At 62.9% G+C, this 13,832-nt stretch overlaps 1 protein-coding gene across 1 annotated transcript; it reads right to left on the reverse strand.

The window, feature by feature from the left end:
* Positions 1 to 8,305: 8,305 nt before the first annotated feature.
* CBX4 (chromobox 4) lies at positions 8,306 to 12,018 on the reverse strand. Its single transcript, XM_086623988.1, has 5 exons — positions 11,950 to 12,018; positions 11,822 to 11,865; positions 10,930 to 10,995; positions 10,180 to 10,246; positions 8,306 to 9,640 (listed from the first exon to the last, which is right to left on the reverse strand). Exons 1-5 carry the CDS (start codon positions 12,016 to 12,018, stop codon positions 8,306 to 8,308), a joined length of 1,581 nt encoding a protein of 526 aa, XP_086480114.1.
* Positions 12,019 to 13,832: the final 1,814 nt, after the last annotated feature.

A 13,832-nucleotide genomic window follows, 5' to 3' on the forward strand; every position in this document is an offset into this window, starting at 1 on the left:
GCACACACTGTGGACGTGTGGTACATGAGATGAGATGCCTTCTTGCTGGGTCTCTGCGCTGCCTTGCTGGGAGTTATTCTGAGCGCTGAGAGTTAGAGCATCTTCAAGCAGCAGAGCATCAAACGCCGGAAAAGTGGGTCTGCTTCTGGTTCCGAAGGTACAAAAATGAAAAACATCAGGAAAGCAGATACCATGGAGCGAGCGAGGACATTTTCAAAGCGGAGTGGGACACCCAGGGAGGGTTAAAAATGGCTCAGGGTCAGGCGGAGCCCTTAAACTCAAGATAGGACATCATTCCACCGGTCAGCGGCGGCACCCCGGGTGTCTGACCACCACACCAGCTTCTCTGCATGACCCACAATGAATCTCCCTGGTTTATCTGCTGCTGGTGACTCCGTGGGCCAGAAGGACACGGGCGGAGGGAGGGCAGTGCCACGGCCAGACCCGCGGCGCGCAGAGGGCAGCGGCTGTAAGGACACGTCCCTCGGTTAAAAATGACAGCCTGGCTTGCACCGCGCTGCAAATGGCTGGGCACGTTCAGGGACAGCGTCTCATCCTTCATTTTTCCAAGCCATGTGGAATTGCTAACATATGTGAAAATTAACGTTTACTAGGATATGCGAAGATTACCGTTTATTTTGTGCTTTGAGATGCTTCGGTGGCTCCCTGATACCCAACAGACCTTCCCTCTCCAAAGCTCATATTTGGTATTTAAAATAACCCGATGTCATTATTTTTTTTTTAACTAAAATATAAATTATTTCCGTTCTCGAGTCCCCGCGGCCGTGAGCCCTGAGCAGCCCCCGAGCAGTGACCCGTGGAGCGCATCCCCCACTACGGCACCAGCGGTGGGAAGCGGGGTCCTCCCCTCGGGAAGCCCGAGATGGGGAGATACCGGTGCGGAGACCCAGAAACTGAGTGCCAAGGAGGGGGGGGACACCCAACCCCCCCCATCTTCTGAGATCACCGTGTCCAGGCTCACACAAGGGCATTTCCAAGCTTCCCTCTGCCCCCCGCAGCCCCGGGGCCCGCCCGGGGAGCGCTGCCCGCCGCTGCCCGCCCCGCCCGGCGCAGCCTCACCCGCCCCCACCGCACAAGTTCCCCGGTGCAGTTTTGCCTTCCCCTTTCCCAGCATGCCGTTTGGGGGGGTTAACCCTTGCCGCATGGCACAGCCCGCGCCTGCAGCCCAGCGTGGCCATTTTAGCCCGCAGGCTCGCCCCCCCCTCCCCCGCTCCCCGGCGGCAGCTCCGCTCCCTGCCCCGCCGGCTCTTCGCCCCCCAGCCCCAGGGCCGGTTTCGTCCTCTCCAAGCGATTGGGACAGATCCTGCCTCGGGGCTGGCGTGGCGATGCCCACGCCGTATGACATGGCACACGCCAAGCATCACCCGGCTGGGCTGGACCCGCCCGGTCCCACCCGGCCACCCCCGAGCTGGTGCTCGCTCCCCCCCCCCCGCGCCTTCCCGGCCACCGGCAGCACCAGGCGAGAGGGAAAAAGGTTGAGTGGGAATTTCCAGCCCAGCCTCTGCTGCTGTCGCTCTTGGAGCCGCGCTCGGGCTGCAGTTTTCCGTGTTCAGATTCAGCCCAGATGTAATTTCTCCAGCCTGGGTCATCCTGGTTTTCCTGTTCTTGTGTTTCATAAATGAAAGCAACACGGACCGGGCATCACCGAGAGGGGAAAGGGGTAAACCCGAGTGACCCAGGGCCCGTCTCCGGGCAAAACCCCAGGTAGGGGCTGGTTGCTCCCTCTGGAAAACTCGGGCTGCGGCTCATGTCATGGGTCTTACCGAACGCCACTGTTCCTTGTGTTGCACATCCCAGTCTCATCCTCACTGCAGACAAAGATGGAGCTTCCAGTGACTTCCCAGGAGATCGGGAGATGTGGCTTTACATTGTCACGACAATTTCTGCTCAGCACAGTCTTTATATCCAACATTAATACGCGTTTGTTAAAACTTCATCAGCTCAGACCCTCCATTCAGGCTGCCTGCTAATGCATTTTTATAACAATATCTAAATCTTTTTAATTTATTTTCTCTATCTGTAGGACTTCTCTGCCCTGGCTGCCATAGCACAATAGCAACACCTCCCAAAGGTTTAGGTTAGTCCCTTTCTCACCTCCAACTAAGCACTTCTGACTGAAGCACACTTACACCACAGAAGCTGTGTCCACACTCCAGCCAAAGCGATGTATAAACCTCCAGGAAAATGGGAGCGTACCCCCTTCCCAGTACCTCCCTGGGACAGAGAGCCAGTAACACCAGTGAAGCTCTACCTTTGTGACTTGTAACACCAGTGAAGCTCTACCTTTGTGACTTGGCTGAGTCAGGATGTGTTGTCCCAACTGGTGCCAGTGCTGTCCCTTGCAAAAGGGTCCTGGTGTTTGATGGTGATCCTGGAGGGGTTTGGCAGCTGGTGATTAAGTCTCCTTCTCTCCCCACCCGTAAACCCCACGGGACTGCTATGGGCAGGGTCGGCCAGGGACAGCACACGGCCTGGCGTGCCCAAGGCACGACTCCTGGGATCCAGGGTGCTTCCTGCCAGGCTGCACTGCATCGCACGACGTGGTTTATATGCCTGCTTGTTCGATAAAAATAAATCTTCATGTTTGCAGTTTGCTTTAAACTACATCAAGGTGTCAGCTGAACTGACGGCTCCCTCTGAGAAACGGCTTCAGTAGGTGCCGGCAAATTGCTCCCGGGTGAGCCTGGGATCTCGCCCCGTGATGGGAGATGCCGGCAGGTCCCAGCCCAAGGAGGGGACCCCTGGCCCCCACCAGCGCCTGCCCCAAACTTTCATTATTACAGAGACACTTGTTTCTCTCCCATTTGCACCCAAAAGCCCATCACGCAGCAACACCCCTTCATTGCCTGTGAGACCCCACGCACCAGCACAGACCCGGGGACGGCTCCTGTGAGCAGCTACACCCCCAGGACCCTCTCCCCTTCCCGTCCCCCCCGCAGCTGGCTGCACAGTGCCTGCAGCCACCACGGCCCCTCTCCCCCATCATCCAACACGGTCCCCCCTCCCCGCCACTCCCCATAGCGATCAGGGGGTCCCTCCCCAGGAGGGCAGTGATGGGGGCCCAGGAGCTGAGCCCCATCTCCTCCATCCAACATCTTGCTCACACGACCGCTCTTCCTCGCTGCGCTGACGCTGCCCAAGGCCGGGCTCTGCTGCAGAGCCGTGTTTGGGTCGGATACTGGTGGCAGCCGCCTCATGGAGGTGTGAGCTGCTTTGTTTTGCCTTTAACTGCATCCCCCCCCCCAGCTCAGGGTGCACACAAGAGCTTTCCTGTGCACAGGGGACCCTCCGGAGCCGCTCGCCGGGGCCCTTGAGAGCGCCCGGAGATGCTCCGGGCTGTGCCCGGCACTGTAGAGCCTTTTTCCTCTTCTGGTGAAAACATAAACAGAGCAGTGTCCTTGCGGTCGTCTCCTCCCGACACAGATCTCGCATGGATCTGGGCTCAATCCAAACGATCTTATCTGCCGAGGAGACTGAGGATTTCCTACCGCCAGGCGACTTCCACTGTTCAAACCAGAGGCAGCCCTGTGGGATGGGGGAGGCGAAGGGCAAGGGGATGGAGCAGAACCTGGAGAAGCCCCTTTGGTGTCCCCCTAACCCAGCTGCCCCGGTTCGGCGAGGGGGTCTGCCCTGGCCTCCCCCTCCCACAGCCACTCTCCCAGACAGAGGGACATCAGTCCCACTAAAATCCCAGCAAAACACCTCTGCGGCAGGACCCAGTTGCTGGACCGGTCCCATTGGAGACAGTTTTAGTTAAAATGGTTTATAGCAGCCAACATGCGCATGGCTGAGCCGTACGGTCCCTGCCGTGCTCAAGGGGACAAGCCTGGAAAAACACCACCTGAACAGTGGGCTTCTCCCCCCAGTGTGACCATGAATGCCTTACCTTGCCGCTGGCATCTCCAAGGGAGAGGTGCTGAGGCCATCACGTTCAGCAAAGTCACCCCAGTCAGCATCTGACATGGCACAGCAAAATGAGAGAAGAACGGGAAAAATAGAGGAAAACCCCCATAAAACGCATGCAATGACTTCCTGAAGGAGCTGCCCCCACCCACGGTGAGCAAAGCACAAAGTGCCCCGACTGCCAGGGGAACCCTCCGCTTCCCACCGCTTATGGCCACTTACACCTTCTGCCCTTCTCCAGGGAGGAGCTCCTCTCCCATCCCCAGTCCAGACCTGGAAGGCTCCCAGTCCCCGCGAGGCTGTTTCTTATTCTGATTAAAAGGTGTCAGCTCCGTGTCGTGTGTTTATTCAACATCCTTCTCCTTAACAGCATCCTCACTCCAGAGATGCAACCTCTTCCCCAGCGCCGCAGGGCCCACCCTGATGGCTGCCCCGCAGCCATCGCCTGGGGATGGTGTTTCCATCACCTCTCGTGGAGCGGGACCACACCAGTGCCTGCTGAAACCACACACAGCCATGGCAATCGCTGGCGACGGAGCTCAGCAAGGGAGGGCTGGTGGCTGGATCCGAACCCAGAACTGGTGCAGACACTGGTATCACCACCATGGCTGGGAGAAGCTGAAAGCAGCTTTACAGCCCCAATTTGCGGGTCCCTCCTCTCAGCACGGCCATGCAGAGATGGATGCATCAGACCCTTTCAGAAGAGCTAAAAGACGAACACAGATTCTCCTTTTAAATCAGCAATGTTTGTCTGGAATAAATCCAAACCAAGCAGAGGTTAACGCATTCCTGGGAAATACATTAAACGTAGCACACACCAGTCTTCCTAATGGAGCGTGGTGACGCTCCATCTCGTCCTGGACCACTTTGATAACCATTGGAAGTCATAGTGGACTTTACATTAATTTGCTCGGTAAGAGGCATTTAGGTTTGATGCACTTAATGCCGAAAGAGCGCGGTGTGAATAAGTAATTCATATCCCAAACGCTTAACCTTTCCCAGCCAATTGGCACCAAGCACGGGGAGGGTGTATCTTTTAAACCAGTAACTACTTATCACACCTTTCGCTGCACAGGAAGCTGCTGGAGTTGTGATAAACATGATCAAACTATTAAACTAAGAAATATCTGGCTGTGTGGTTTCCGGGAAACGGTGCCTCAAACAAACCACAGCTACTGCCGGCAGAGACAATATTTGAGGCGCTTCTACGGCTCCCGGAGCGGCGGCGGGCGCAGGGAGAGGGAGCTCAGAAAGCACACACGCAGAGGAACGGTGTTTCCTTAAAAACTGGCGAAACAATACAACCCGTTTTTGAAAACATTAGTGAGCTCAGCTCACCGTAAACCTGCGAGCAGTTAGGAATCGCCGGGAGCCTCCCGCACCTCCGGACTAGAGAAGGGAGCTGCTGACCCGGCTGGCGGCGGCGATGCTCGGGCTGTGGCCAGGAGCCCCCAAGCCCACGTTTGAAAGCCGCACCCCGCTACCTGTGAGGAACCCCTGTGCTCCCACCCACCTTTGTCTGGCCAAAAAAAAGTTCTTCTGCAGAGGTGCCCCAGCGTGAGCCGCCGGCCCAGCCCCGCGCCCGGACTGGCTCCTGCCGCTGCCTGTCGAGCGGCACTTCCCCTTTCATAAATCACATTTCGCATTCTGAGCATGCGTCTCCTCTTCCATGCCATTTTTGTTTTCAGATAACCATTAGCTTAATTAATCAAGGGAAACGCATCATTTCTGATTCTCTGCTCCACCAGCTAAAACTGGGATGGCAGGGAAACGCTTCCCACCAAACCATCCCCGGGCATTCCCCCGGCACGGGCTTGGCTTCGCCTGCCCCTGGCACCTGCCCTCCAGCACCCTCGGCTGCTGCTGCCTCTGCCCGTCACTCGCACAGCCCCAGTGACATGTAGAGTTGATTAAAACCTTCTTGAGATTCAGCACAGCTAACAGGCAAAACGTTGATTTTAATCACAGTTCCCCTATTTCCACTTGCTCTCCACACGCACACCATCAGATTTTGGGGTCCCCGTGCTGGCAGGTGAGAATCACAAGCACTGAACACGGTGCACGAGTTTCCATTGACTACGGAGCATCAGTTGAAACGAGGGATGAACCGAGCTGTCAGCACTGACTGCGTCCACACCGAGGAGTTTAAGCAAACAGCTGGGATGGAGCCAGCTTTCTGGCGTAAGCTCCCAGAAGCCATTCCCACCGCCGCGCCAGCACGCCCAGCAGCAGACCTGAGCTACACCAGATCAAAACCAACGTCTGCAACGACAGCGTCCACGGTCGAGACTGTTCCACTTGGTACAAGCCTCTGTGGCTGCCCCAGCTGAGCAAACGGCATCCACACACCGAATGGTTGCTTTTCCTCCAATTTAACCCCACCTGCCTCAGAAAAACACTCTGGCTCTGGCACGAGAACATCTGTAGGCAAGACCTGGGCCGGCTCAGCTCATGCTGTGGTTCCCACCAGGAACAAGCCCCAGCAGATGACACCCGGCACCTTTCTGCGGACACCACATAATCCTCATGAGCTGAGCCGGCCCAGGTCTTGCCTACAGATGTTCAACTCGCTTGTGTCTTCAGGTAGCTCCAGTATAACCACAGAGTCCACCCTACCCAAATCAATCAATTCTGCTCCTCACAAGCTTGAGGCTCTTGTCCGTACACATAACGTACCACAAACGACAATATTTCAACTAAGATCTTTTCTGGAAGAGAAATCAACTTCAAGAAAAGCCCAAGACGAGAAAGGCTGGCAACTGAGCCAGTGTGGCAAGCACAAGGTTCAGAGGGCAGCCACCGCGTGAGCACTCGACTCTGCCAGGCACCGTTACAGGGCACCCCGGGGGAGCGGGGGCCGAGTGCCACGTCTCAGCCCCATGCAGACGGGCTCCGTGGGCACACTGCCAGGCTGCCACCTTCAATCGAGCCGTTTTGTAAAGCGTTAGCCCTGCGCTCCATTTTCAGAGGACTCCAGCAATTATTAATCTAGTTCAGAGATGTTTGCAGGCTTATTTGTGGAATTTGGACCACCTTGCTCTCTGAAAAAGTTCAACTCCTCATCTGACCACGATCCTCTCAACGCTGGGGATAAGGCCGCTCGGGTGGCGGCGTCAGGCTGAGAACCAGGAATCACTGGTCCATTCCAGTCACGTTCCCAGAAGCCTTCCAGGTTTCCCATCACAGACCTCGTGCAGCCCAGCCCTGCCTTGGTGCTGCAGGGAGAGGGGCACACCGAACCACCGGCTCCCACGGCTCACCTGGGCGGCACCGGGAGAAACCGGGGAGCCCCGAAGCGCGGCGGGGGACACGCTCTCGTCGGCACTTTCCGGGGAAAGCCACAACTAGATCCGACACGCTGCATCTCGGAGCCGATTTTAACCTGCGGGTACCTGCTCCGGGGCAGCGCAGCCCCAGCCTGCCCGCACAGGGACGGGTTCTGCGCCGTCCGTAGGCAGTAACAAATGCACTCCAAATCCTGGTAGCTTTTGTAAAGGTTTATAGTCCTTTGCAATGATTGCATGATACATTTCTTCCCCCGTGACACAGCCCTCGGACCGGGAAGCGCCGCTGGCAGCTCGCGCTCCACCTCCCAGCAGCCGGGCTTTGCCATCCGATCTACGCTAGCTGCAGAACATCAAATGCACTTTCAACATCTCCATTTAATATTTACATTCAAGCAATTAATAATTGGAAGCTTATAGTTTAGACATTTCTAATAGCAGCAATTTCTATAATAGCTCGTTTAGCTTTAGATAACGATTTTTTTTTTTTTTTTGCACATAGAAACACCACATGTGTACAGTATCAAAAATATATACCGGGGATAGTCCTGCGGGTCGTAAGGAGGGCAAGGGGACGAGACTAACAAATGCTGAATGGTTAAAAAGGAGAACAGAAAATAGTCGTTTGATATAGTTTATAAGGTGATCTAGGGACTCCATAAATCTAGGCTTTATATTTCATTATATAAATACCTACAAATAAATATATTGGCGTGGCCGGAGAGCGACCCGCTTTCAGCTCAAACAATACATTTCAATAACACCACGTACAAACGGGAGCAAGAATCACTCGACAAGTTAGCACTGTTAAAATATAATACTATAACTCTGAGTAACTGGCGGGCCCCGTCCTCGCCCGTCCTGGGGCAGCCCCTGACCGGGCGCAGCGGTGAGGGCACCCGCATGGCAGGGACGGCCGCCGTGCCCGGCCCTGTCCCGGCGTCCCCTCGGCAGAGACGGCAGGCTTGGCTGCCGCGGCGCGGGCAGAGGGCACGCGGGCTCTGGGGAAGGGGCACCAGTACCTTCGAGGGAGGCTGCGGGGCCGGCAGCCCCGGGACGGACAGGCAGCTCCCACGGGGAGCAGCCGCTGTCCCACCTCACACTGTCACGTACTCCTTGAAGGTCACGGTCAGGCAGTTTGCGGTCACATCTGTGATAATTATATTCCCAAAGAAGGGCTTGAATTCCTGCAGGGACTCGGCCTCCTCCTCCTCCTCCTCCGCGGCCTCCTGGGGCTGCGGAGGGTCCACGGCCGGTTTCTCGGCCGGTGCCGGCGGCACCTCTGGCTTCACCTGCGCCAGGGCCGGCTCGCTCTCCGCCCGCGGTTTCACGCAGCGCAAGTCTATGGGCTCGTCCAGGTCCGAATCCAGCAGGATGACCTCCGGCTGGGCAGGGGTGGGCGGCTCCGGCCGCTCCGGGGCCGGGGGGCTGAGGCAGGTGGGGGCACTGATGCTCCGGGAGGTCAGGCGCTTCTTGCCCGGCTCCCGCTCCGCGTGCGGCTCCGACAGGCAGCGCTTCCGCGAGCCGGGGCTGGAGAGGTTGAGTCCCATGGAGGAAGGGCTGTGCTCGCAGACGGGACTCAGGGACCAGGGCACGAGGTCCGGCTTGGTGGTGAGCTGCAGGGGCTGCTCCGCCGGAGGAAGGGGCAGCTCCTTGGCCAGAGGAGTCTTTTGGAGACTTTCCTCGAGCGCCGCAGGGGGCTGCCGGCCCTCGCCCTCTGCTTTGCTCAGGGCATTGCTGCCCACCACCCTGTCCTCCCCCGGCTTCCTCCAAGCCTCCAGCTTCTCCTCCCCACCCTTCTTAGGAGTCCTCTCCTCCGCAGCCCGCTTCCGGGGCGGCTCCCCAGACTTGATCTTCACCGCCTGCATCCCGTTCTCCATGTACTTGCTCATGACAATCACAATGCGCCCGTTCTTGTTTTTGTTCTTGACGATCTTCATCTTGCCCCCGAGGCCGTTGCTGGTCACCCTGTCCCGGGGAGGAGGCCCAGTACCACTGGACAGGTTCTTCTCAGCCCCGTTCTTGCTCTCTGCAGCGAGGTTCTTGACTGGGCCCAGCAAGTTTTTGGCCGGGCCATGAGCCCACTTGTCCGGGTGGGCGACCAGGGGGCTCTTGCTACTGTCCAAGCAGGCCTGGCTCTGGGGCTCCTTGCTGCTGGGCTGGTAGTGGGGCTCGTACATCTTGGGGTCCGGCTGGTAGTGGTGGTGCTTCTTGCTGTTGAGCTGGTAGTAGTACTTCCCTTTGCTGTGGGACTGGTGCTTCATGCTGCTCTCCTTGCCGTTGGGCTGGTACTGGTGGTGCTTCTTGCTGTTGAGCTCATACTGGTGCTGCTGGCTCTTGCCGGAGGAGCCAAGATCCAGCTTTGGCCTGTTGTCCACGGCAGGGTCCTGCAGCCCCGTGAGGATGTTCGAGCGGCGGGCGAAGGAGGGAAGCTGCAACACAAAACCATGGGCTGCAGTCAGCTGGTGCGAGAGAGGGAGGTGCCGGTGCCCTGGCAGGTGCCGAAGGCTCTGGTGAAACCCCCACCCCTCCAGCAGCTCTCATTACTGGACGCTGCATCACTGGGTGCCGCGTCCTCGAGCAGGCGGCCCCAGCCCACTCCAACTTACAGGCTGTGCATTGCTCCAGATTAATGAAGCAATGAAAAGAAGAAAAGCACCCTTCAATCAGCTGTCTGGGCACAGGGGCCAAGCGGGACCCTGCTGCTGCCGAGCTTGCGGGCAGCCTGCTAATGCCGCCCGGCTGCGGGCGCAGCGGGTCTGCCCTGCATCTGAGGGGGGGGACTGGGGCCACCTGATGAGCTCAGCGCTGGGGCCTGGGGGTCCCCGGGGCGTTGCGAGGCGCCCGGGCTGCGGGCACGGCTCCCCAGCATGATGAAACCCGCTGAAAGCGGCTCCCCGGGGACGGGGCCGTGCTGCAAACAGGCTGCCCGGGCGGTGCGGGGCTGGGCTGGGCTCCACGGCGCATTTACCTGCACGACCAGCGGCTTTGGCTTGGGCCCCCGCTTGCGGTATCCCATCAGCTGCTCCTGCCGCTCCCTGCGGGAACAGAGGCACGGTGAGGCCCGAGCGGCAGCATGCGGACCCCCGGGCTGCACCCCTCCCCGTGCGCAGCAGCTCCTGCGGTGCCGGTGACCCGACACGGGTGCAGTGAGCTGGTGCGAGGGGAGCGCCGGGGCCCCGCAGGTGCGGAGCCGCAGGCCGGGGGTCCCGCAGGAGGCGGCGGGACGGGAGCACGGCCGGCCCCCGCCGAGGCAGCAGGCGCCTGGCGAGGCGACTTCCCCGCTCCCGCCTCCCCCTGCTGCGGAGAGGGGCTGAAGTTTACAGTTTGCGCCAAAATACTACAGGAAATAAATGCACGGAAAGCAGAAAAAAAAAAAAAAAAAGCCGAAAAAAAAAAAAAAAGGCAAAAAAGCCCGTCCAAGCGCAGCAGCAGCGCCGCCTCCTCCGCTCGCAGCCATCGAATCCCCGGGCGGGCAGGAGCGCAAGGCGCGGCGTGGGGGGAGCGCGGCGCGGGGGACCTTGAACCGGAGGCGTCGCCCGGCGGCCCCGCGCCGCCCGCCCCGCCGGGGCCGCGCCCCCGAGCCCGGGCCCGGGCCCGTCCCGCGCCCGCCCCGCCGCGGCCCCCGGCTCCGTGACGCATCTGTAATTGCCGAAGCGGGCGCGGGTGCCCACCGCCCCTCCCGCCCCCCCCCCCCCCCCCGCCTCCCTCCGCCGCTCACCTGTTCTGGAAGGCGATGAGCAGCCGGGGGTCCAGGATGTTCTCCTCCGGCTCCCACGTGTTATATCTTGCGAGAGGGCAGGAGAGCGGCCGTCAGCCGCGGGGCCCCGCCGGGAGGGGACCGGGGTCCCGGGCAGGGGCGCCCCACCGGCGGCGGCCGCTGCTGGCCCGGAGCACCGGGCCCGCCTGGGAGCGGGCGTCCGGGGCTCGGGTCCCGGGGGAGGGGGATGGGAGGCGGGGGGGCGGGTATGGGGACGGAACTGTTTATTTAGCGCAGTTATTATTCCGGAGGAATTCTAGGCATGTCATGATGAAATTTTCCAAATCCCCTTTCCCGGACCCAGGAAAGCGGCCGCGGCGCGGAGGAGGGGACCCGGCCGCCGAGTCCGGAGCAGCGGCGCGGACCCCCTCCCCCGCGCCCCCCCGCCGGCACTGTCATGCAAACCCCAAATACTCCGCAGCCCGCAGCGGCCGCCCTCGCTCCGAGGCCGGTGCCTCCGCCTCCGCGGGCGGCTCTCGGGGGCCGCCCGCCCGCCGCCGCCGGCTGCGGGGCGGCGCGGGTTATTTTTGCGGTTATTCCCCTCATCCTCCCCCCCCCCCCCCAACCCCAGCGTTCCACCCCCCCCCGCTCGGTTCTGCAATATGGAGCCCGGCTCCCGAGGAGGGAAAGGGGGAAGGAGCCATTTTCTGGTGCACATCAGCCGCCGCCTGCCCGCCTCGCTCGGCTCCCGCCGCTGCCGCCACCGGGCCCCGCGGCCGCTTCTCGCCGCCCGCCCGCCCGCCGCCCTGGCCGGGGCCCTTCCCGGAGCCCCGAGCGCGGCGGAGCCCCGCCGCCGGGCCGGGCCGCCCCTGCCCCATCCCCGTCCCCATCCCCATCCCCGCTCGGTACTCACTTGGGCGACCATCCCCTCCATTTCACCAGGTACTCGACTCTGCCCTGCGGAACGCGGGAGGCAAAGACACGGCGTCAGCTGGACCCGCCGCCCGCCCGGCCGCCCCCCACCGCCCCCGCCCTCCTCACCTTTCGGATCCGCTTCTTCTCGATGCTCTCCACCGCGAAGACGTGCTCCCCCACCGCCGGCAGCTCCATGCTGCAGCCGGGAGGGGCCAGGCCGGGCCGGGCCGGGCGTCCGCGGCCGCCGCTGCAGCCGAGCTGCGCTCCGGCTCCGGCAGCTCCCGCCGCCGACCCGACAGACACTGAGCCCCGGCCGCCGCGGCACCGCAACCCGTGCAAATCCCGGAGCGAGACGTCAGGGAGGCGGCGCCTCCCGGGCCCGACTGCCCGTCAACGGCGGGGCCGGGGGATTGGCGCAGACCTGCCGGGGAGCGAGGCGGGGAGGGGGCGGGCGGGGGCCGGGCAGGAGCGGCGGGGGGGTGGGGGGTGTTGGGGGGGGCGCGGGCAGCCCGGCCCCCGCCCCACGCGTGACTCAGCACGGCCCCCACGGGGGGCGGCAGAGCCCGCAGGGCAGGTGCGCGATCCGCGCCGCCCCGGGGGGGGGGGGGTGTGTGTGTCGGGCCGGGGGGGCTCGCCTGGAGGATGCGCGGGGCGTCCGCGCGGTGCCGGCGGAGTCCCGGAGCGGAGGACGAGCCTCTCGGGAGGGCTCCACGCCGCGCCACGTCGCGGGCTGCCCCGGGCCCGGCCCGCAGCGGGAGGCGGGTGCGAGGGAGCGGCCCCGGGCACGGCCCGGCCCGCAGGAGCCCTCGGCCCGCTCCTCGGCCGGGCGCTGCTCGGCGGGTGCCTGCGGGCGCGGGGAGCCCGGCCCGAGGGCACCCAGCGGCGGGGACCCCCCGTTGCAAGATGGCCGGAGCGCCCGGGGGAGCGGGCCCGGGGCAGGTGGCGGCGGCGCCGAGTTTCCCTCGCCCGGTGCCGGAAGCGGCAAACGGTGGCGGCGTGCGGGGACCGCGGGGCCACCGCGCAGAGCCCCGGGGCGGGCGACTCCGCGCACACGCTTCTCGTTTGAGCGGATAAAGGAGAGGAGGCTGAGGCCCACGCGTGTCCGCGCCGACCCGCCGCTTGCCAGCGGGGGACACCCCCCCCCCCCAGTCGCTCCCGGCTCCGCTCCGAGAAACGTGGCTGTACCGGAACGAAAAGTGACCTTCCCCCGGGCAGGTGGAGCGGGGCCGGCCGTGCCCGGGGCGCTCCGAGCCGCGCCAGCAGCCGGGCACCCTCTCGGTGCGACTCGCGGCGGCCCCACGCAGCTCCCGCCGTGGGGGGGGGGGGGGCAGCTCCGGCTCTTCCCCGCCGCCGCTGCGGGAACCGCGCCCCGGCCCCCCGCGACGCGGGGCACGGACACGCGTGGGGCTGTTCCCGGGAAGGCGCTGCCGGTGGGGGGTGGTGCCGCGCGGAGCATCCAGACCCTCCCGGGGAGGGGGGGTCTCGGCTCCCGGGGCTGGCCGAGCTCGGTCCCCGCAGGTGCCGGGGCAGGACCGGAGCCACCGAGCCCGGTGCGCAGCGCGGCCGCCCCAGGGCCGGGGTGGGCGGGGGTCCCGGCACCGCCGCTCCCGCCCCGCAGCCCCCTCCGGGCTCTGCCAGGCCGGGTCGCCCCGCTCCCCGCGGGGCCGGGGCTGCCTGCGGGGCTCTGGGCAACTTGCGGCGGGGCTGAGCCCGAGCGGCACCGGGGCCCGGAGCGGCTCCTCGGCCTGGGGTCGGGCAGCAGCGCCCGGTCCCCCGAGGATGCTCCCCGGGATCACCGTTCCCCCGGGCGGGACGGCCCGGGCCGGCAGCACCCCGCGCCTTCGAGGGCCTTTCCCGGAGGCGCGGGGGGCACCGGGGAGGCACCGCTGAATGTCACCGCACCGGAGACCATAACAAAGACGCAGCCGCCGCGATGGTAGAGCCGAGCCAATAAAAGCAAACTGATATTACAATTTTGATTTCCCTGGAGGGCCGAAGGGGCTTAATGT

Source organism: Tauraco erythrolophus, chromosome 20 (genome assembly GCF_009769465.1).
Source record: "Tauraco erythrolophus isolate bTauEry1 chromosome 20, bTauEry1.pri, whole genome shotgun sequence".
Taxonomy (NCBI): Eukaryota; Metazoa; Chordata; class Aves; order Musophagiformes; family Musophagidae; genus Tauraco; species Tauraco erythrolophus.

Coding starts and splice junctions, on each gene's coding strand:
- CBX4 (XM_086623988.1), bottom strand. CDS start 12,018: ATGGAGCTGCCGGCGGTGGGGGAGCACGTCTTCGCGGTGGAGAGCATC. Junction 11,866..11,949: donor AGAAGAAGCGGATCCGAAAG/GTGAGGAGGGCG, acceptor CGCGTTCCGCAG/GGCAGAGTCGAGTACCTGGT. Junction 10,247..10,929: donor CTCATCGCCTTCCAGAACAG/GTGAGCGGCGGA, acceptor CTGTTCCCGCAG/GGAGCGGCAGGAGCAGCTGA.